Source organism: Myotis daubentonii, chromosome 4 (genome assembly GCF_963259705.1).
Source record: "Myotis daubentonii chromosome 4, mMyoDau2.1, whole genome shotgun sequence".
Taxonomy (NCBI): Eukaryota; Metazoa; Chordata; class Mammalia; order Chiroptera; family Vespertilionidae; genus Myotis; species Myotis daubentonii.
The window spans coordinates 108,138,604-108,159,934 of record NC_081843.1 but is presented as its reverse complement, the minus strand read 5'-3'; the positions used below and the strand labels follow the sequence as shown (position 1 = coordinate 108,159,934).

At 41.8% G+C, this 21,331-nt stretch overlaps 1 protein-coding gene across 1 annotated transcript in view; it reads right to left on the bottom strand.

The window, feature by feature from the left end:
- The window catches only part of MROH2B (maestro heat like repeat family member 2B), a 50,882-nt gene extending 30,927 nt beyond the window's left edge, over positions 1-19,955 (bottom strand). The window contains exons 1-13 of the mRNA XM_059691880.1: positions 19,928-19,955; positions 18,070-18,131; positions 16,569-16,679; positions 15,222-15,381; positions 14,468-14,566; positions 10,934-11,088; positions 7,646-7,786; positions 7,175-7,267; positions 7,014-7,083; positions 4,815-4,928; positions 3,861-3,934; positions 2,317-2,439; positions 1,096-1,209 (exon numbers count right to left, since the gene is read on the bottom strand). Coding sequence (XP_059547863.1) covers positions 1,096-1,209; positions 2,317-2,439; positions 3,861-3,934; positions 4,815-4,928; positions 7,014-7,083; positions 7,175-7,267; positions 7,646-7,786; positions 10,934-11,088; positions 14,468-14,566; positions 15,222-15,381; positions 16,569-16,679; positions 18,070-18,131; positions 19,928-19,955 — 1,344 coding nt within the window. The remainder of the gene's footprint in view (positions 1-1,095; positions 1,210-2,316; positions 2,440-3,860; positions 3,935-4,814; positions 4,929-7,013; positions 7,084-7,174; positions 7,268-7,645; positions 7,787-10,933; positions 11,089-14,467; positions 14,567-15,221; positions 15,382-16,568; positions 16,680-18,069; positions 18,132-19,927) is intronic.
- Positions 19,956-21,331: the final 1,376 nt, after the last annotated feature.

Here is a 21,331-nt window from a genome sequence, read left to right as displayed (position 1 = left end):
CCGTGAGTGTTGGTCGGCGTCTCTCTGTGGGGTTGTCGCTGGAATTGGGGCCGGTCGGTGGATTCTTCAATGTGAGGAAGTGTTGTGGGTGTCGCATCCCTGGGCTCCCCACTCAAGTGCTCCCTCTGACCCTCTTAAACTGGTCTTTGATGGACTCCTGGGTGCACCAGGTATTTTCTGGCCATGAAATCCTGACTTTTGTGATCATTCAGCTCATGGAAAATACAGATTCCAAGGCGCCTGCCCTGAAGTTCAGATTCTATTAGGCTTCAAGGGAGGCCTGAGAATGTGTGCTTTGACTAGCTCCCCAGATGAATGTTTAGCGGCCACTGCATTGGACCACCATTCACTACATAACAGCTTATCTAGGCATGTTAGGGGAAGAAGAGAAATGATATATTAAGGTGCTGATAAACGGCCATTTGCTATCCAGATAGAAGACATTATTTTATGAATGAATTCGATACCTGTCTTTGCGGAACTACTATGTGCTGTGCACTGGGCTCACAATCACCTTGCTCTAGTCCAGCGGTTCTCAACCTGTGGGTCGTGACCCCTTTGGTGGTTGAACAACCCTTTCACAGGGGTCGCCTAAGACCATCCTGCATATCAGATATTTACATTACGATTCATAACAGTAGCAACATACAGTTATGAAGTAGCAACAAAAATAATTTTATGGTTGGGTCACAACATGAGGAACTGTATTTAAAGGGCTAGAAGGTTGAGAACCAATGCTCTAGTCCAGTGATGGCGAACCTTTTGAGCTCGGCGTGTCAGCATTTTGAAAAACCCTAACTTAACTCTGGTGCCGTGTCACATATAGAAATTTTTTGATATTTGCAACCATAGTAAAACAAAGACTTCTATTTTTGATATTTATTTTATATATTTAAATGCCATTTAACAAAGAAAAATCAACCAAAAAAATGAGTTCGCGTGTCACCTCTGACACGTGTGTCATAGGTTCGCCATCACTGCCAGAGCTTCAGGAAGCTGATGACACATGGGGGCACATCCGCTCTTCACTTTGAAATGGGCAGAGCTTTAGAAAGGCGATCGAAGTAACTGTTGGTGGCGACAAAGACCCCTTACCTGAGGCATCCCAATGACCAGTGGGTCCAGCCTTTTTAAGACCTCGAGGCTTGTTGCTCGGACAGATTTCTCTCCCGCTTCGTCCTCATGGGAGGTAGGTTTCGCTGGTTTCTCCTTCAAGAAACATGAAACGGGCGACGTGTTCAGGATCCCTGCCGTGGGCCCCTCTGACGGCACGGGTTGAGTGCTCAGACTCGGGTGGAGGACGCAGCCACTCAACCTAAGGGGCTCATGGAGCCTGGCTGGCTCGGTCTTCAGCATCTAATCCCTGTTTTAAAATGCTTCCTGGAGGAATGGGTTGGGAAAAACACCCCTGACTGAAGCAGAAAAGCAAAAATTGTGAGGACCCATGAGGTGCAGATATTCCTCCTCCTCCTCCTCCTCCTCCTCCTCCTCCTCCTCCTCCCTCCTCCTCCTCCTCCTCCTCCTCCTCCTCCTCCTCCTCCTCCTCCTCCTCCTCCTCCACTTTCTCCTCCTTCTTCTTCTTCTTCTTCTTCTTCTTCTTCTTCTTCTTCTTCTTCTTCTTCTTCTTCTTCTTCTTCTTCTTCTTCTTCTTCTTTTCTCTCTCTCTCTCTCTCTCTCTCTCTCTCTCTCTCTCTCTCTCTCTCCTTTGTAATTTTCTCTGGGACAAAAAATTTCAAATATAATGCTTTCTAGTGGACTTCAGTTTTAGTTGTGACGAACTTGCTAAGACCTCTGAGATCTTTTTTACAGCAGCAAGTACTCCATTGTGCCCAGGAGAGGGGAGGCTGGGGGAAGGTCAATGGGGGAAAAAAGGAGACATATGTACTACTATTTGTAATACTTTAAACAATAAAAAAATTTTAAAAAAAGTTCTCTGAGATCTTACACATGTGCTTTCCCCGCTGTTCATGCAGATGAAGGCAACTCCAGGGCAGCAAGTATAGTTGTGTCTGATGTTCTCTAAACAACTCCTTTGCTCTGCCTCTCTCCACACCACCCCCGGGCCCTGGAGGCCAGGTTGCCCCCTCCTTAGGGAACACTGTGATTTAATTACTTGTTTCAGATAAGTCAGAAGTGAGGTCAGTGAAAGGGAACTGATAACCCTAGAGGCTGAGAAACGTATCACTAGAAGCGACGAGAGTGAAACATAGCTTCTTAATCAGGTACTGAGTCAAACCCCAGGCATTTCTTCCAAAACCCAGTTGAGTCAACCGAACTTGTTACAAGGCGGCGCTCAAAACCGCACCCTCTCCCTACCAGATTCCTGGTGGAGATTACAAACTGGGAGAAGACATATTCGATGAGTGGCCAGCCTTCCTGCGCTTCGATGTAGCATTTCTCACACATGCTTTGGATGAGGAGGAGGGTAGAATTTCTTACCTAGAGTCAGAAAAACGCATTTGCAACACTTCACTATGTTGGGCAGAATGGAAAGTTAGCTTCTCTTATTCTTTAACCTTCATGGATCATTTAGTGGAAATCTTTTTTATTTATTTTTTTTAAAAGGGGGTATAAAGTGAGCAATGTTACTATAATTTAACCAAAATCCGTTCTTCCTAGCTCCCAAGACATACGCTTTATTTTGATACATTATAGAATATTGGTAACTTGGGGCTAAAACACTGCCTCGCTTTAAAAATCCTCAATAAAAGATAGCACATTAAAGTCAAGTTCCACAATCCCTCATCCAATTGGAAACTCAAAAAACTCAGAAAAGTGAGATTTTATTTTTTTAATTTGGTGCCAACTCATTAGCAGCAAACCCCAAACTGAACTGTTTTAAAGCTATTTGTAGTCTTTACTTTACGTACGGTGGCTGTCTACACATTTTCCTGCAGAAATATTAATGGGTTTGACTATATGGGCTATTGTCATGGTAATGTTTTTCTAAAATCTGAAAATTCTGAATCCTGAAATATGTCTGGCATCAGAGACGGGAATGGGGGATTATGAACCCGTGTTACAAGTTTTCAGTAATTTGGTTCCCTTAGTTTATTGGATCGCTTTCCTGGAGGATGGAGAACTCAGATCTAATTCCTTAGTGAACGGGTCTTTTAATGGAGGTTGGGAGGAAAAGAATGATTTGGAACAGGGAGGCAGAGCTACATGGTGGCAATTAGCAAAAAGGTCACCCACTAGTCTCCCCAAGTGAAGAAAAAGGGGGTTCATCTTCTTTCTGTTTTTGCCTTCCTTAAAGTTTCTGTGTTCTTTTATTCTACCCTAAAATCTAGTAATTCTTTAATTGGCCTGGCCAATTACTAGGTCAGGTTTTTCCATATAACCACTCCATTTTTGCATAACTTTTATTTTGAACACAGTCACAGTCAATCAAAGATTCTTAGGGGAATTTTCTTCATTGGTTTCTATGTAGGGCTCTAATCCAAATCAAATATGATTTTCATACAAAAATTATAATTGATAATTTTTAAACATTTGTGTCAGCATAGGTTCTACATCTTTCCTAACATGAACTACTTGGATGAAATAATCTGGAAATATTGAGCAACCTATTTAGTGCAAGACTTGCTCTAGGTACTCCCTGCTTGGAAAACAGGATGTCTGTGCACAGAACAATGCTCAGGGGATATTATTTTTTGGAGGAAGATACATTATAACTATTTTTAGAACTGTATCTTAATTTGGTTTATCTTTTAGTGGAAAAATAGAGTTCTTTAAAAAATAGAATTGATCAAAGTTCTTTATAAAGAAATCTCATAAGTAAAACCTTAAACAGTCAAAACTGTTTTGTTTACTCCTAAAACTACCACCAACCGAATAAAAGTCCCCATTAATTCTCTTACTTTTATACTGAGGTCACCCATGACAACTTTGACTGTTCTTTCGATTGAAGTGATGTGACTCCTCAAGTTGGGCTCTGAAAGACAGAGGTGGCATTGAGGGCATGATTTAGTAGGAGTATAGTATGTTCTAGGATTGATGAAAACCCACTGTGGTACGTATTTGTAAAGTCTCTTGTCCTTAGCATGTTATGTTATTCAGTTCCCTCCTATCTCTTCTTCTCACTCTTTAAAGATGTTGATTGCTTTCTTTGCTTCCTATTATATTTGGTTTCATCTTGTTTAAAATTAAGTTAGAGTCCAAAGTGAATTCAATCCATCAGGCCCAATGGATCAGCTTTAAATTTTGTGAAACTATTTCATATTTCTTGTTTGACTTTTCAACAAATCCCAATGATAACTGAATTTTAAAAACTACTATGATGTAGTGCAGAGATAATTATCATATTTTATAAATCCAAGATACCATTACCTTTATGAGGCACCATTATTTTATATTGCATTAAAAAAACGATAGTGGCTGATTATCATTTAAAATGCTGTCAATTATAAGATATGTTACAATATCATGAAAATATGTGCTTCTTGGAATTAAAAAATATGATAATTGATTAAATTCTGCTCTTTTCTAAATGGACTAATCTCTAGAATACTATGCATTCTTCTTACCCACGCTTGTTTATTGGGCGACTTAAACAGTTTACTAGATCTTCTAAATTAAATTCCCAAGTATTCTACTCATCCTTCTCAACTCATTAAATATAATAAAAGAAGAGAGGTAACTGAAAATGCCTGTTTAAAAATAATAGATTGTAGACATCGAGGAGGACAGAGCTTCACTTGAATATAATGTTCTATAAATATCCCAAAGATGTAGGATAGGATTAGAACAGGCATCGGGCTCAATTTTCTTCCTGGTACAAAAGAAACTACTCTGGCTTCATCCCTATTACTTACCTTCAGCTTTGACAACCAATCGTAACAAAATCAAGATCCCCCTTCGAGTGACTTCATTATTACTTCTTATTTGTTCATCAAAAAATTCCATCAGGTCTGCAGGATTGGAATGGGCTGCAGGTTTAAGAAATACTGGCATCACAAGAACTCATTTTCTTTCTTTCCTTTTTTAAAAAAATATATTTTTTATTGATTTCAGGGAGGAAGAGAGAGACAGAAACATCAGTGATGAGAGAGAATCATTGACTGGCTGCCTCCTGCACGCCCCACACTGAGGGTTGAGTGCACAACTCAGACATATGCCCTGACAGGGAATCGAACCATGATTTCCTGGTTCATAGGTAAATGCTCAACCACTGAGCCACGCCATCCAGGCACAAGTGAAATATTTGTGATTGGGAAGAGGGGAATTCTGTGAGGATTGTCAAAGTCACTGTTAGGTTGGTAGTTAGATTTTATGATGTTCTTGCTTCTATGGTATCACAGAAATAATGAAGCAGCTTGATTACTAAGAGAGCTGTCTTGACCTGGGCCCATTCCTGCTCCGATCTGTGAATGTGACTTTATTTTGAAAAATAGGTTCTTTGCAGATGAAATCAAGTTAAACTTCATTGGCAGAAGTTATTAGGGTGGGCCCTAGTTGAATGTGGCTGATGCCTTTATAAGAAAAGGAGAAGAGACACGGAGACACCAGAACACCTTGTGAACTCAGAGGCAGAGGTAGGAGTGATGCTCACCAGCTTTGGAGATAAAGAGAAACATGGTGAGTGCAGGAAGCAGGGAACATTGAAGAAAGGCCTGGTTAGGGTAAAGCAGTTTGGGTTTGAAATTGTCAGAGATAAAGTGAAAGTTAATTAGGTTGGGGCATAGAGCAGAGAGGAGTATAGAAACAGAAAATCAGAAGAAAACTCGGACATAATAAAAAGGTATCAAAAGTAGTAGAAATGACATGTTTTGGGTAGAGTGGAGGTATGGGAGGTACAGGTTATTCTTGTCTTTTGTCTTCAGGGACTATGTTGGAAGGAACACAGTTTTGTATCCTGACCCTGAGACCTTGGTGCCTCCTCTAACCAGGAGATGGCTGAGATCGTGATGTGAGAGCAAGAAGAAAAGGAGAAGAGTGAAGGAGGGAGAGAGACAGGAATAGATATTAAGAGATGACCAGCGGAAAAAAAGCATGACTTTCGGTTTGACACAGTTTGAAATAATCTCAAATATCAAGAGGTTACCAACTCACCTAGGTTCGCTTCTAAATAAACCCATGCGTATATGGTCAATTAATTTTTGACAAAGTAGCCAAGATTATTCAGTAGGAAAAGGATAGTCTTGTCAGTAAATAGTGCTGGGAAAACTGGACAGCCACATGCAAAAACAAAAAAAATGGAGCTGGATCTCTACTTTACACCATACAAAAATACAATAGAAATGGGATGAAGATTTGAAGGTAATATCTGAAACCATGAAACTCCTTGAAGAAAACATAGGGACCAAGCTCCTTGACATGAGTCTTGGCAATAAGTTTTTATTTATTTTATTAATTTTTAAGCAGTAAACTCTATTATTATTATCATCATCATTTATTTAAAGAGGGAGAGAGAGAGAGAGAGAAACATCAATCAGTTGCTCCCATACATGCCCTGACTGGGGATCGAACCTGAAACCTGGGTGTGTACCCTGACAGGAATCAAACCCATGACCCTTCAGTGCATGGGATGACGCTCCAACCAACTGAACCACCTGGCCAGAGTTTAGCAATGAGTTTTTAGATTTGACACCAAAGACAGAGGCAACAGAACAAAAAACGAACAAATGCGACTACATTAAGCTAAAATGTTTCAGCTCAGCATAGGAAACCATCAACAAAATGAAAAGGCCATGTATGAAATGGGGGGGGGGGAAACCCCACAATTGCCAATGATATATTCAATAAGGGATTAAGGTCCAAAATATACCTGGGACTTTTCTGGTTTTAGAACTGAAAGTTTTATCTCTTGGGAGCATTTGTCACCCTATATATTATGCTCTTTGGGGGAACAGGTAAGATAGGGAAAGACCCAGAATACTGTGAGCTGAAGAAACATGTTGTGCGTGTCTGTGTGAAAGTAACTAATGCGACAGGTTGCACACCCTTCATCATCGCCATCATCATCATCACTTGGAGACATTTTGATTAAAAACCCTCTGGCTGCTTGGTCCTACCTAGAATGAGGAAACAGCTTGAAGCTTCCATTTCATTTTCCTTCTCTGGAGGCTCTGGAACTCTGCACACCTGAACGAGGGGGAAGAAGCAGGTGGTAGATGTTAAGAACAGAAAACCGGTGCAAACCAAACAATCCGTCTGGACAGCATGCTCTGCTTACCTGGTGGAGCAGATTGACGAAGATGCTTCTCTTCAAGTCCTTGGGAAGGGCGACCTCATACAGGGCGGCCGCAGTCAGTATTTGCTTCAGGCTCTAGAATCAAAGGTTGGTTGGAGGCTGCCCATGAAGCAACAAACACAGGATGTGGAAGGCAAATCATGTTTTGTGAGGAGAACAAATCCATAACTTTCCTGCAGTGACCAGGTTTTTTGTGTGCATGTTTTTGTTTGTTTGTTTGTTTGTTTTTTGGTGATTTTGGCCCTTTTTCCTTGTTCACTGCTTCATCAGCTTGAAAAGTAAGTGTGTAATCCCTTTCTGAAGTTTCCATATCCAGCTATGCCAACTTCTTGCTATCATATTTCTCAGCTGCCAGACAGGTATTCAGGTTCCCTGGGGCCTCCTGAGCCTTGTATGCTCCAGGATGGTTGCCAGTGGACTCTCTGAATCCGCTCTTTAGGGTGTGATTCTTACCTGGGTGACATGGAAATCAATCTCTTTGTCACTATACTGGTTCAGGAGCCAGGGTACCTGGCCCAGGGCATATTCACGGAGGTCTTCCCGATGGAGCAGCAGGCTCACTGAGGGGCCATGGGCCTTCACGATGGACAAAGTCTGCAGAGGCAGCAAAGAAATAGCACTGATAGTTCTTCATTACGCTTTTTGTACATTTCTTAGAACACCATGAGATTTAGATCTCCTGCCCCAAAACTTCCTCATTGCTTTCAGTCAAGACATATTTCTTAAAAACTTTAAAAAAAATGTTTAGGTTAAGAGCATTGTATGAGGCAGTTATATTTTTATTTGTATTTATATCTATACCTGTATCTACATTGATTCTCATTTCAATACCTGACCCTCTTATTTATTTAACCTCTCTCTAATAGTCACTTTCTTTCACTGTGTTAATAAGTTTAAAATTTCCCTCATATTAAAAAAGTCCTTTGATTTCACATTACTTTGACCAACTATCATTCTCACCCAGTTCTTTCTCTTTTCTTACACTTAGAGCAAAGCTTTTTGAAGAAGTTTATTTTTTCGATTTCCTCTTCCTTCCTTCCATTTATCTCTCAATCCACTAAATCTGGCTTCCATTGACATAAATGAACACATATGAAATATAAATGTAATATGTATTGATTATAAAAGTTCAGAAATTCCTCAAGTTATGATGAAGAAAACATTGCACCCATAATACTCATAGATAATCACAGCTTGGTGTATTTTTAATATGGTCTTTATTTGACCTTTAAAACCTTTTTCTATGGATTTAAAATTTTTAAAAATTAACATTTTTTAAACATATAGTTTTACATTCTGCCTTTTCTACCACACTATTATATTATGAACAGTTTTCTATTAGCTAAATTTTTCTGAATGAAAACCACTTCAAAATTTAATGGCTAATAACAACCACTATTATTTTCACTCAAGATGGTGTATCAGCTAAGATGGTTCTTTCAGCAGATTTCTGTGAACTGAATCCCTTTCAAGAGTTTTCTTGCTTGGGCACTATGCCAATGGAGTCTAGATTTCTCTTTGCTTCAATCCCTTCTTTCTTAGATTGTAAGATCTCATTCCACTTGGTTCTCCCACTTCTTCAGTAGCACATTCTCAGTTCTTCATTGTGAGTCCTTCTTCCTTTGCTTTCCCTTAAAAAAATCTATTTCTCCCACCTCAAACTCTATTTTTGGCACTTTTCCACTCTAGGTACTCTTTTTTAAAATTTTATTTTTCAATTATCATTTGAATTCAACACTATTTTGTATTAGTTTCGGGTGTACAGCACAGTGGATAGACATTCATTCTAGGTTCTAAAGTGTTCCCTCTGATAATTCAATATGTACCCTTCTATCCACAACCATTTATTCAATTGTCATGTATATAAAGCTGATATCTAAATCTGTGTATCTAGTTTTTGCTTTTTGTCTTAACATCGACCCTGAATATTCCCAAACCCACTACTATCTCCACTTGGATGTCCCATAGGCATTCAAGTCAAAATGTCTAAAATTAAACACATTGTTCTTACTGCCCTAAATGTGTTTGTTATTTTTCTTGTTTTTCTCATCTTGATTAATGGCCCAAGATCATTCAAGTTGGTAAGAACCATCCCAGATGCCTTCTTTTCCCTCTTTATAAACACCTAATTGATGCCAAGTCCTGTAGACCCTATTTTTCAGCATGTGACTCCTTAGATCTGTATACCGACACTACATCTACCGATCCATTAGCATTCATGACCTGGAATGTTTCTATAGCCTCCCAATAGTCTTGTCCTATTCCATCCCTATACCCCATCCATCTTTAGCACTGATAGTAGGATGACTTCTCTGGCATTCAAATTCTTGTTTAAAATCTTTAAAGGTGTCTCATTTCTCAAAAAAAAAAAAAAAAAAAAAAAAAAAGTCCAAGTTCCTGAATAGTATTCAAGGCTCTTCATTGTGTGGCTAACAGTGGTTCTCAACCTTCGGGCCCTTTAAATACAGTTCCTCATGTTGTGAAACAACCATTAAATTATTTTTGTTGCTACTTCATAACTGTCATGTTGCTACTGTTATGAATCGTCATGTAAATATCTGATATGCAGGATGGTCTTAGGCGACCCCTGTGAAAGGGTCGTGGCGACCCACAGGTTGAGAACTGCTGGGCTAACACCTTTCCAGTTTCATTTCTTCCTGCTTCTCTATCCCCTTCCCGCTGTCTGTCCCCTTTGCCTTCTCCCACCAGATTCACTCAAGTATGCATGGAATCCCATCCCCGACCTATGCTCCAGTAGGTTTTATTCCCTCTTTAGGGCATGGACCTTCTCTGTGTTAAATGACTTCAGAGGTTAAAAGTTCAGTCTCAATGCCACAGCCTTTCTGGTGCTCATCACTGGAGTTGGGTGCTTCTCTCTCTCTCTGCTCCCTTATCACTTTATGAACCTTCTTGTCGCTTGCCTGACTCTCGTGGGAAGTTAGGAAAGTAGTCATCAAATTTGTATTGAATTCTGTTTTTCAGGTGTCTTAAAGGAAAAACTTCTGTAGGATATTTTTAAAAATGCCGTGTTTGCTAATGATTTAAGTCACCCAGCATGTTAAAAAATAAATGCCTTAATAGCTCAAACTACAGAAAAGAAACTAAACTCCAGAAGGTAGCTACATGTTAAATCTTTTATAATAGAGCAATAGGGTATTAGCTAGCATATAATTTAGCCCACTTTTAAAAAAACTACAGCAATTAAGCAAGATAAGAATGGGATTATATATATGCACTGTGTGATCTATTCTCTACAAAGAATTACAGTATTTTGAAGCAGCCAAGCAAATTCTTTAGATGTTATTTCAATGTGATATCCACATACACAGGAAATTTCTGGGGACTGTTGGTTTTCAGAACCAGGGACTCAGCCCAAATATGGGTTATGGTATTTGAGACATGAAATAGCTAACATGCTATATATTCTTTTCATTTTATCTTGTCTATGGGGATTCTGGTCTGTTTAATATCTCTGTATCCCCAGCACGCAGAACAGTGTCTGGTGTGTCCTGCTGACTCAATATATATTAGTTTAAAGTCAGAATGAATAAATATGGATTTGAAATAGGAAAAAAAAAAGGTTTGATAGGTTGATAGTGGGGCCATTAAGAAAATCAAGTGAATAACAAACACATTTGGGGCACACAACCCATAGCTTTAAAAAAAAATTGAGATGACCAATCATGTGAAAAGAGGAAGTTCAGCCAGCATGGAGGAGAGCCAGTCTGGGGCTCCACTCACTTGTATGGGTGAGGTCATGGGTGCCCACTTCTCCATGATAAACCGGAACAGCATGAAGATCTTGTCAGATAGTCGCTTGGCGTCCAGTCTGGGATAGGGGAAATCTCTCCAGTGGTTGACGTACTTGTAAATGGCCTTGCTGAACTTCTCAAGGGCTGCATTTTAAAAACAACCACAGACTGAGAAAAATATAATGGACCACAAAATAATTGAAGAGTACTGATGATTAGCAAATATAATCTCTATTAGCAAATGTAATCTCTCTCTATAAAAGCCTAATATGAAAATTTTCCCCTCTGGAATTCGGCTGCTCACTATGACGTGTGCTGACCACCAGGGGGCAGCACGGAACACAGCAGGTGTCAGTGACACGGCACTGGCAGTGGGCAGCAGTGGAGGCTCTGCCAACCCCGATGGGCCCCAATGAGAGCCGGACCACAGTGGGATGGTGGAGCAGGTGAAGGGGTGGTGCCAGGCCACAGTGGGGTGCCAGGTGGGACTGGGGATGTGAGAGGGGCTGCGAGCCTGGGGGCATGAGCTGGGGCCCAATCCCCACAGGCCACCCCAAGGGACCCCACCCATGCACGAGTTCATGCACTGGGCCTCTAGTTGTTTCTATAAAATCTTATGATTATACCAAATAAACATATAAAAAGTGTCCAGCCACACTGGTAAAATGTGAGTTAAAACCATAATGAGATACTATTATATATCACACATAATGGCTAAAATCTAAGACAATATCCAGTGTTGACAAGACTAAGGTACTGCTGGTATTTTCACATACTGCTGGTGGGAGTATGAACTGATACAGATACTTTGAAAAACTATTTGACACTATCTACCATGGTTGACTATGTGATCTTGGTGACCCAGAAATTCCACTTCTAGGTATGTAATCCTCCAATTTAATAATGATGTAATATGCAAATTGCATGTCACTTTGCAACAAAGATGGCGGCGCCCACAGCCAATAAGGAGGGAATGTGCAAACTAATGTGACAAAGATGGCGGCAGCCAGGCTGGGACGCTTGAGACGCCATGGCGATGATGCAGGTGTTCCGCCCCGCCCCGGCCGCTTCAGGCCTCTGGACAGAGCACAAAGGTGGAAGGCGGCTCCAGTCCAGAGCAAAGGCAGTGCCGGCAGCCAGGGGAAGGAAGGCCTATTCTTGCATGAATCTTCATGCATCGGGCCTCTAGTAATTAGATATGCATACATATAGGTAATAGAAACTCTACGAGAATGTTCATACGAGGGTGTGTTTCTTTTTTTGCTGGGGGGTGGGGGGGGGGTGTCAGAGCCTCAAACAGAAAACAGTCCAAATATCTGCCAACGGTTAGAATGGAAAATTAAATTGTAGTGTAGATATGTAATTGTATATAGAAATAAAAATAGACTACAGCTACACAAAATGACATGTATGAATCTCACAAATGGGCAAAACTAATTTATGATATTAGAAGTCAAGATTGTGAGAGAATGGAGAGGAAGATGATTGGGGAAAAAGACAAAAAGGACATCTGGGGTGTTAATAATGTCCTACTTCTTGACGTGAGTGATGGTCAAATGGATATGGTCATTTTGTTACAGCTCATCGACTTCTGATTTGTATGCTTTCCTGTGTGTCTGTTTTACCTGAATAAAATTTAAAAAGACCTTGGGCCTACAAAAATGTCCATTTGGGCCACTAACCCATATGAATTTGTATCAAGTGCATGAAATAATATTATTTTTTCCTTTAGCCCTCATTCTACCCCTTTCATTGATGATAAAGAAAAATCATAGTTTACTCTCTCAAGGGTATTCCCGATGCAAAGAAAACTATAGTAAAGATGCCAAGTATCTTAGCTTTACAGCTGGCCACTTATTGGCTCATTCACATTCCCTCTGAACTCTTTATGATAATCTCCCACTACACTTTATCATAATCTTTTGTGCATGCATTTGTTTGTGCTTGTGTGTGTATGTGTCTCACGCTGGCCTATAAGTAACATGAGAGAAGGCCTGATGTTTTGTCTGTTGATGGTATTCGACACAATGGATACAGGGTCTACTTATTTGCTGATTGACTGAGTGAATAGATGGGTGGATGGATGGCTATTGAACTTTATACCTTTTCTTTGGGGGCAGTCAGGCAGAAGTTGCTCTAGGACCAACGAGCACTAAATGACTTGATAACACAAAGACAGAGAATTCCCTTATTCATTGCCATTATGATTTCTGATTTTAGTTTCTCTTACTTACTTGGTTGCTAATTTTGCAAGTAGAGGTGCCAAAGTTTATTTGCAGAACACGGTATTAGCTGTCATAGTAGGCAGGGATAGCAAAAAGTATTGAGAAGTCCTTGAGTCAGGCTGTTATAATTCAAATAATGGCTCTGCCACATACTAGCTGTACGACCTCAGGCAAGCTGCCTACCCTCCCAAAACCTTAATTTTCTCACTTTCAAAATGGAGGAAAATGTTATCTACTTAATGGAATTACTGTGAAGGTTAAATGAAATACCCAAGGCAGTGCCCAGGCACATAGTCAATTTTCAGTATATGTCAGATATAAATATTACCTTCTCCCACACCTGAGACCTATATGTTCATGCTGACCAGTGTCACCCCAATTAATTTAATGAATATTAAAATAAATAAAAACAACAATGACAAAAATTACCTTCATTGAGGACAGAACAAGAGGAAAAGGGCAAAATAGAGTAAAATAGTCTTGGCTGATAGGTAAAGAAGACATTCCTGACAGTATGGCTTTTAAATAATACAATATAATAATATTGGAGATGTTGGGGTGGAGGAATCTTTATTTGATGTTTTTTGGGGTGAAACTGAGATTGAGTGAAGGGCGGAGGCACCTGATGGCTCTGTGGCAGGTCGGAGTTAAGAGTCTAGGCTTCTAGAACCATCCTGAAAGCCTCTCACTGTGCTGTAAGTGCTTTCCCCTAGAAATTCTGGGGCATGTTGCTCTTTGTAGACCCTTGATTACTGTGGATGAATTTTAGCTTGAAAGTGTGTGTGTGTGTGTGTGGGGGGGATTTATGACCATAATTTGTTTACCTATTTTACTTGATTTTGTGATTGCTTATATTTGATTAGATTGTTTACTTATCACTATTACGATATTGCATTACAAAGAGATGCTAAAATTCAGCCAACTGGTAAGAGCTGGTAAGCCCTCATTATCCTTGTAGAGAAATAGTGATCTAATTAAAGAGGAGGCTAGTAGAAGTGGAGGCCATACAGCGCAGTGGAAAGAGTATAGATTGGGTGGTTACATAGACCTGGGCTTGGATGCCGCCCCTGCACCTCATCGACTGGGTCGCCACCTTGGGATGATTGCCTAACTTCCATGGCTCTCACATTCTTGTCTGTTAAAGGGCCTGGCCTAATAAGCACTTACTTTGCAGAACTGTCATGAGGATGGAGAGAGAGAACTCTCTGCCGGGGCCCTCCCTATGGTGGGCACTCGATAAATGGCAGGTGTTGGAGAAGACAAGACTGGTCTTAAAGGGGAAAGCACAGGGTACCCACCGATGCAGAACGCTCCCTTCATGCTTTCCTCCTCGGCCAGCCTGAGCATGGTTTGCATGGTGAGCAGGGTCATCATCATGAAGGGAATGCTCTGGGACGCTGCCGTGGGGCAAGAGGAGAAAGGCATTATCTTCTCACACTGGGGAGGCCCGCTACGCCTCCCTCCTCATATCAGCACTGTCCACACAAGCGTCCCAGGCTGCCACGGGCAGGCGCAGGAGGCTGGAGGAGGATGCTCTCCATCCCGCCCCACCACCATCCAGGTCGTAGTTAGAGGATTAAGGAATGGCACTAGCTATCTGGCCACCTATGTTTAGTAGCAATTTCTTATTTGGATAATGATTTCATGAATGCTCATCCCTTCCATCAGAACTGACCTATATCCCCAGGGCCTAGCACAGATAATAGGTGCTCAATAAGTATCTGTTAAATAAAGTGGTGTAGACAACAATCTTAAGAAACCCATCCTGCCTATAAGTGTCCATTGGTTTGCAGAATACGCCATGTGGAAAATGTGCTTCTGCAAACACAACGCTGGATGAAAGGGAAGGTGAGGGTGGGTGATAATCCAGCCACATTCAGAGCTGCACGGACCGACCAATGGCAGTCGGCAGGCTCATCTCTGCCTGTAACGTACACAGCACCCAAATCCCTGGAGATGCTCTCCCTTCTGCTGTTTGCTCCCACTGGGGTTTTCAACAGTTAGTCAGGGGGGCTGTTTCCCAGGAAAACGTGGAGACTGTTCCCTTCATACCATAGCTGGTTGCCAGCTCGGCCAGGGCAAGCACAACGAATTCATTGGGCAGCTCCAGGATCCTGAAGTTACTTTGTAATTCATACATGACAGAGTTGAAATCATGTGCAGCAAGAGACACCAAAACCTCGCCAGCCAGCATTCTGATTTCTCTGAGGACCTGAGGAAGAAAAGGAAAGCAGCAACAATGAGCAGAGAAAGTGCAGAGTGAATCTGCAGAGGGGAAATAGAATACATAACATTTCCCTGGCTTTGGGAGAGAGGGAGAAGAGGTTGTTTATAAACCCAGGGCGAAAGCCACAGGGTAGGTGCCAGTAGCAGGGAAAGAGGAGGTGATTTTAGTTCACTTTCAAGCTAGGTTTTCACAGAAATCTTGTAAACTTGGGGTCCATACATATTTTCTTGCTGGTGGATCAGGCACCAGAAACATAGGATTTACGTTTTCTGTCTGAGTGATATGAATTATTGTGTTGAATTACTGGGGTGGAAACGCCATGAGGAGAGGAAACTGGGACTAAGAGGCCAGAGCTTTGTGTCTTAGCACTGTCCTGATCTAACAATATCTTTGATATTGGAGATATTTAGAGAGTCTTCTGCTTTTGAGAATGGTGAACTAGGCAATTTTTTTTCCTTTTTATTGAATTTATTGGGGTGACACTGGTTAACAAAATTATACTGGTTGAGGTGCACAGTTCTACAGCCCATCATCTGTACACTGTATTGTGTGTTTACCACCCAAGTCAAGTCTCCTTTCATCGCATTTATCCTCTCTATATGAAGTAGGTAAATTTTATCAAACCTACTCCTGAGAAGTTGCCTAAAAAAATCTCAAGCTCTAAAAGTAATCATAGATTGTTAGTTCCCTTGGCAGGTAAACAAATAAAAATCCTTTCTGGAAGAAAATACCATTATCCTATGGCTCAACATAATTTCTTCAAATAATTTTCAGATTCAATGCTTATGTACATAGATAAGTAGGCACACAAAGAAATAAAAATATATACGGGAGCCCAAGGACACTGGATTCTAGTCATTTGTTCTGTTAATACATAGTTTGTCACTTTGGAAAAAACACCTCTCTAAACATCAACTACCTCATATAAAAGTGTGTTGGGTAATATTCCCTCTAAAGTCTTTCTTAGTTTTGCCTGAGTTTCCTCATCTGTGAGAGGGTAAATAACAGACACTGATACTGTAGACAGGTTACCACGAAGAACAAATAAAAGGGATGTGCAGTCCTGGCAGCGATGTACAAAAAGCTTATAGACGTCTGCATGGGTGCAGCGAGGCCACTTAGAGACCTGTTGCTGGCGGCGACATGGACTCATCGTCAACAATCAAACTTACGTTGTTGTCTCTCATGTCCTTAGAAGCATAATAAATCAACTTTTGGACAATGGCATTATCCAAGATGTCAGCATTCTGAATGACAGAAGTGAGATGACTGTAAATGTCTTCCTGTGAACGTACAAGGGATACACAGAAATTTGAGTTGCAGAACTAAAGGAATCTCATGAAATGCAAATGAATGACACCGTTAAACTACACAATGCATCACTAGGGATGTTATGTATCTTCACTGGGGCTTCCTGAACATGATCCCCGTCTTCAGGAATCGAAGGCTTTTAGGTAGACCCAAGTTCATTCTAAAAACTGTTTTAATTAACATGACTACATTTCTATGGCAAAATCTAACTGAAGGCAGGGGTCGGCTACCTGATGACCAAAGTCTCTTGGAAATCTTTCCTGTAGGGCACTCAGGGGAATGGAAATGCCCATCAACCTCATTGTTGCTCTTATCACCAGGGCATGACTAGTGTTAAGGAACAAATGTGACTCCCAAAGAGGCCACTAGGCTACAAAACTTGTTCCTAAGGGAGATTTCTAGGCTCTTGCTTCATTCATGTCTTTGTGGGGAGAAAGTTGTGATTTTTTTTTTTTTTAAATAGAGCTACAGACTCTGGGAATTGTATGGCTTGACCAGATGCAGTGCATGAAGGCTCTTCCACATCACCTGGGTGGCCCCATGGCCTCTGGAAGATGGGAGACTGGTGTTCTGAAATCTTCCACAGCCTCAAGCATGTTACCTCGAGGTACTGCCCCCACATTTAAAAGTGAAAGAACCCTCTTTGCATACAGACTCTTACATATTGTCAGGGCTGAGAACCACTGGATTAAGAGGTGAAGAAAAGGGTGTTGCCCTTCCCAGGGAGGCTGCATTGAATAATTACTAGGGCCATTAATTACTTTGGAGTCAGACAGGCTTGTGTTTGGATGTCGTCCTGCTGTTCTCATGCAACTCATGTCACTTCTCTGTGCTTCCCTTTTCTCAGTTGTCAAATGAAAATCTCAATAAAGACCTTATAAAGTTATGAGGAGGGAATATAATATGATGCACTATTGTTTGGAAAGCAGTACAGTTATTTTATAAAAGGTTAATGAAGTCAGAATAGCCTTCAGAGGAAAAAACCTCTAATTGTGAATTGGCATTACAGGTGATTAGGGCAGGTGTTTTGAGATTTTCAGGGGCGCCTCAAATTCTACAGCTGTAATCTACACGGTTGTGAGTCCAACATCCCCCACTTTCCACATATTCCTGCAAAAGGTTACAGAAAGGGGCAGTCTTTGGCAAACTTCTAGAACTGGATACTCTGATTCCTTAAATGCCAAATAGAATTGGTTAGACATTGTAATGATTGTCATTGTAAGTGTATTTCCTGAAAAGTTGATTACCACATAAGAAGCCCGAGAGAAAAGAGGAGGGCTAGGCAAAGAAGGGCATATGTGAAATGTAATAAACAGACTAGAAGAGGTCAATGGGAAAGAGATTTTTCTCTCTCCTCCTTACCTTGCTGATATTATCGTCCTTGCTCAGCATGTCGATGGTGAGATTGATATATCCAAAAGTCTCTACAATGCATGGAGAAAGAATTAAGTGTGTGCTAAAATGCCTTCCTGTTAATCACAATCAATAGTCCCCCAAAGATTTCACTTTCTCACTTTCTCCCTCTTCTCTCTTTCTCTCCCCACCCCCTCTCTCGCTCTCCCTCTCTTCTCCTTAACTGTCAGCTCTCGGTTGGCAGAAACTATGTCTTATTATTCATATTTCTTGTACTTGACACACTTGAAACGAGCCGATGCTGAGTATTTCCCCCCCAAAACCTAAATTAAGTGTGGAGGGAAAGATAAAAGATGCTAAGTTCCTATGTATCCCTCCAGTCCCATAGGCATCACCTGTAGCCCCTCTCGCAGGCTCAGCTCCCAGAGTGCATGAGCTGAATCCCCTACAGCTGATGTGAGCACGAGAAGGCAATGGCGTGATGCAGTTCTCTTCCCTCAGCCCATCTTCTCGCTCCCTTCCCACCCCCTCTCCCCTCTGGGCCCTATTAGGTCCCCTTATGGTCCCATGCTCATGGAACCTCGCTCTTTTCTGACAATAATCTAAAAGTTTTTGACTTGCACTCTCCAGCAATATTTGTATTTGAAGAAAGCTCTCTGGAAAACTAAAAAATAAAGATAATAAAATAATAATAATGAAAACCGAGTCAAAGAAAACGCGCCCTTTTAGGCCACAGGGCAAGTTGGTAGACGAGATGCTTTTGGAAGTGGTGAGTTTCCACAAGCCTCCAACTCCGACAGAGCCCCTTAGCAGTCTCTTTGGGCAACGCAGAAAGGCAGCCACACTTGAAAATTAGGGAAAATATTTCCACAGGATTCTTCCAGTATTTAAAACCAAACAGTGTGGACCAGAATAAAAGGGGGAGTAACCTCCCGGGGTCATCTGATCATACAATTTAAAATGGGCAGGTCCCACCTCAAGCCTATAACTTTTTAGTAAAACGTGTTTTGTTTTTTCCTTTAGTAAAAGGTTTCTCTTTGCTTTAAGCAAGCCCTGTTCATTGTTTCTGTACTTGCAGGTTAACACACCTTTGAAATATGACATAACCACCCTCAGCATGGAACAGAGGGAAGGTGGGGGTGGTGGGTGGAAGATGATCAGCCGCAGAACCTGTCTGCATATATGCATACCCCATGGACACAGGCAATAGGGTGGTGAAGGTAGGCCCTAGGGTGGAGGGCTGGGGGTGGGCTAGAAGGGTTCAATGGGGGAAGGAGAGGGACATTTGTAATACTTTCAACAATAAAGATTTTTTTTAAAAAAAAATCACCACCCTCAAGAGAGCACCTAATCTTTAGCCTGTAATCCAACCCCGCCTTGCTTCCTCCCACCTCCGAGTAATCTTCCTTACGTGCCCTCCTTAATCTCAAAAGCAGAAAAGCCGCCGTGAGGCTTATTCCGCCGAGCATTTGAGAGCTTGCTCCAGCATATGGCATCAGTTTGGCTCAAAGGAACTTTTATAAAATTTATGTACACGTTTGGGTGTTTCTTACAGCGACAAAAAGCAATTGTCTTTCTTCGTATTGTAGCCACCTTCTCTTCAGGTAGACTACGCATTTTCAAAGAAGATAAGCCACAGTCATCTCTCAGGCTCCAGGCCTATCATCGGTGGTTTACAACGAAGGCGGTTTTATTGTTTTGGAATTGAGGGAGAGTAGAGAGAAGCAATCTTACTTCAGCATAGCTTTTCAGAGAACCTTTAAGGTACATAACCTCCCAGCATGACACATTCCACCCTCAGCCCCACGTATGCACATGGTCACACAGACACATCACCCCTAACTCCTCAGAAGACCCTGATGCTTACCTACAATTTCCACCGGGCCCTGGGACATCCTGCCGCTATTTCAGGCTAAGAGATAGCACCTAAGTATCAGAAACAGTGAGGCTAACGGGTCCAAGGAGCAGAGTGGCAGGTTTCTCATTCAAGGTTCACATCGGGCTCCCTACATGCAAGGCCCTCCCTGACTTGACTGGCAAACTGATCTGGAAGCTCCCAGCGACGGGCTGCTGTTGAGGAGGATGCTGCGTTCTACCACCACGACATTTTCTTGCTTCTGACCTCCTGCGGACCAACAAGATGGCAGCATCTCCCCGAATGGTGTCCCTTTGGTGGAGACCAGTGCCCGAGAAGGAAGAAATTAGAAGCTGGAACTCAAACCATTTTTGTAGACCAAAGGAGCTCCTCTCCCTAAAGTTGGGTCCATGGATCACAAATCCGGGAACGGTTTTCAGGGGTCACTTTACAGGCTTGGTGTTGGTAAGGCCTGTGTGGTGGTCTTGGTGATGGTTCTACTTGGTGAGTCACTCACTCCTCCTGGGCATGCTCAGTGGACTGGAATCCCTGCCAGGGGCAGTTGAGTGGAATGTCCAACTGACAGCAGCGAGCAAAGAGCCTTCTCTGCCTCCTTCCTCCTCTCCCTGCCCCACCCCCTTCATGGACTTGACCTCATTCCAGGCTCAGGCTTTTTCTCTTGACTCCATTCTTCCTTCTGGTTTTCTTTTTTGTTAATCCTCATCCCAGGATATTTTTCCCATTGATTTTTAGAGAGAATGGAAGGGGGAGAGAGGAGGAAAGAGAGAAAGAGAGAGAGAGAGAGAGAGAGAGAGAGAGAGATGAGAGAGAGAGAGAGAGAGCTGGGGGAGAGAGAGAGAGACTGAAGAGAGAGAGAGAAACGTCAATGTGATAGAGCCACATTGATTGGTTTCCTGCTGCACTCGCCCCCCGACTGGGACAGGGATGGAACCTACAACCCAAGTACATGCCCTTGACCAGGAATCAAGCCCATGACCCTTCAGTTCATGGGCTGGTGCTCTAACCACTGAACAACCAGCCAGGGCATCTTTTCTGATTTTCAAATCATTTTTTTAAATACAGATCTCTTGGCTATAATGATTTCAATTTTACTAGTATGGGCCTAAATCTGGTTCCCATGCTCCCCTAACCCTAACTCTATATGACCACAATTTCAAAGGTGTGTCCAGATGGTATGTTAATGTGGTAGATGTTAGAGAGAGTGGAAGGGGTCTCAGCAGTCTACAGGTCTGGATGGAAAAGGGGCTGAGGGGAGGGGCTCAGCACAGTTCTCAGCTTCTGCTGCTTCTCTGGCTAACTTCTATTCATTAGTGACATTTAGCTCAGATTCAAAGGTAAAATGCTTCCAACTAAATCTTTGAATGCATCTTTCTTTTCATAGATAGGTATTCTGCA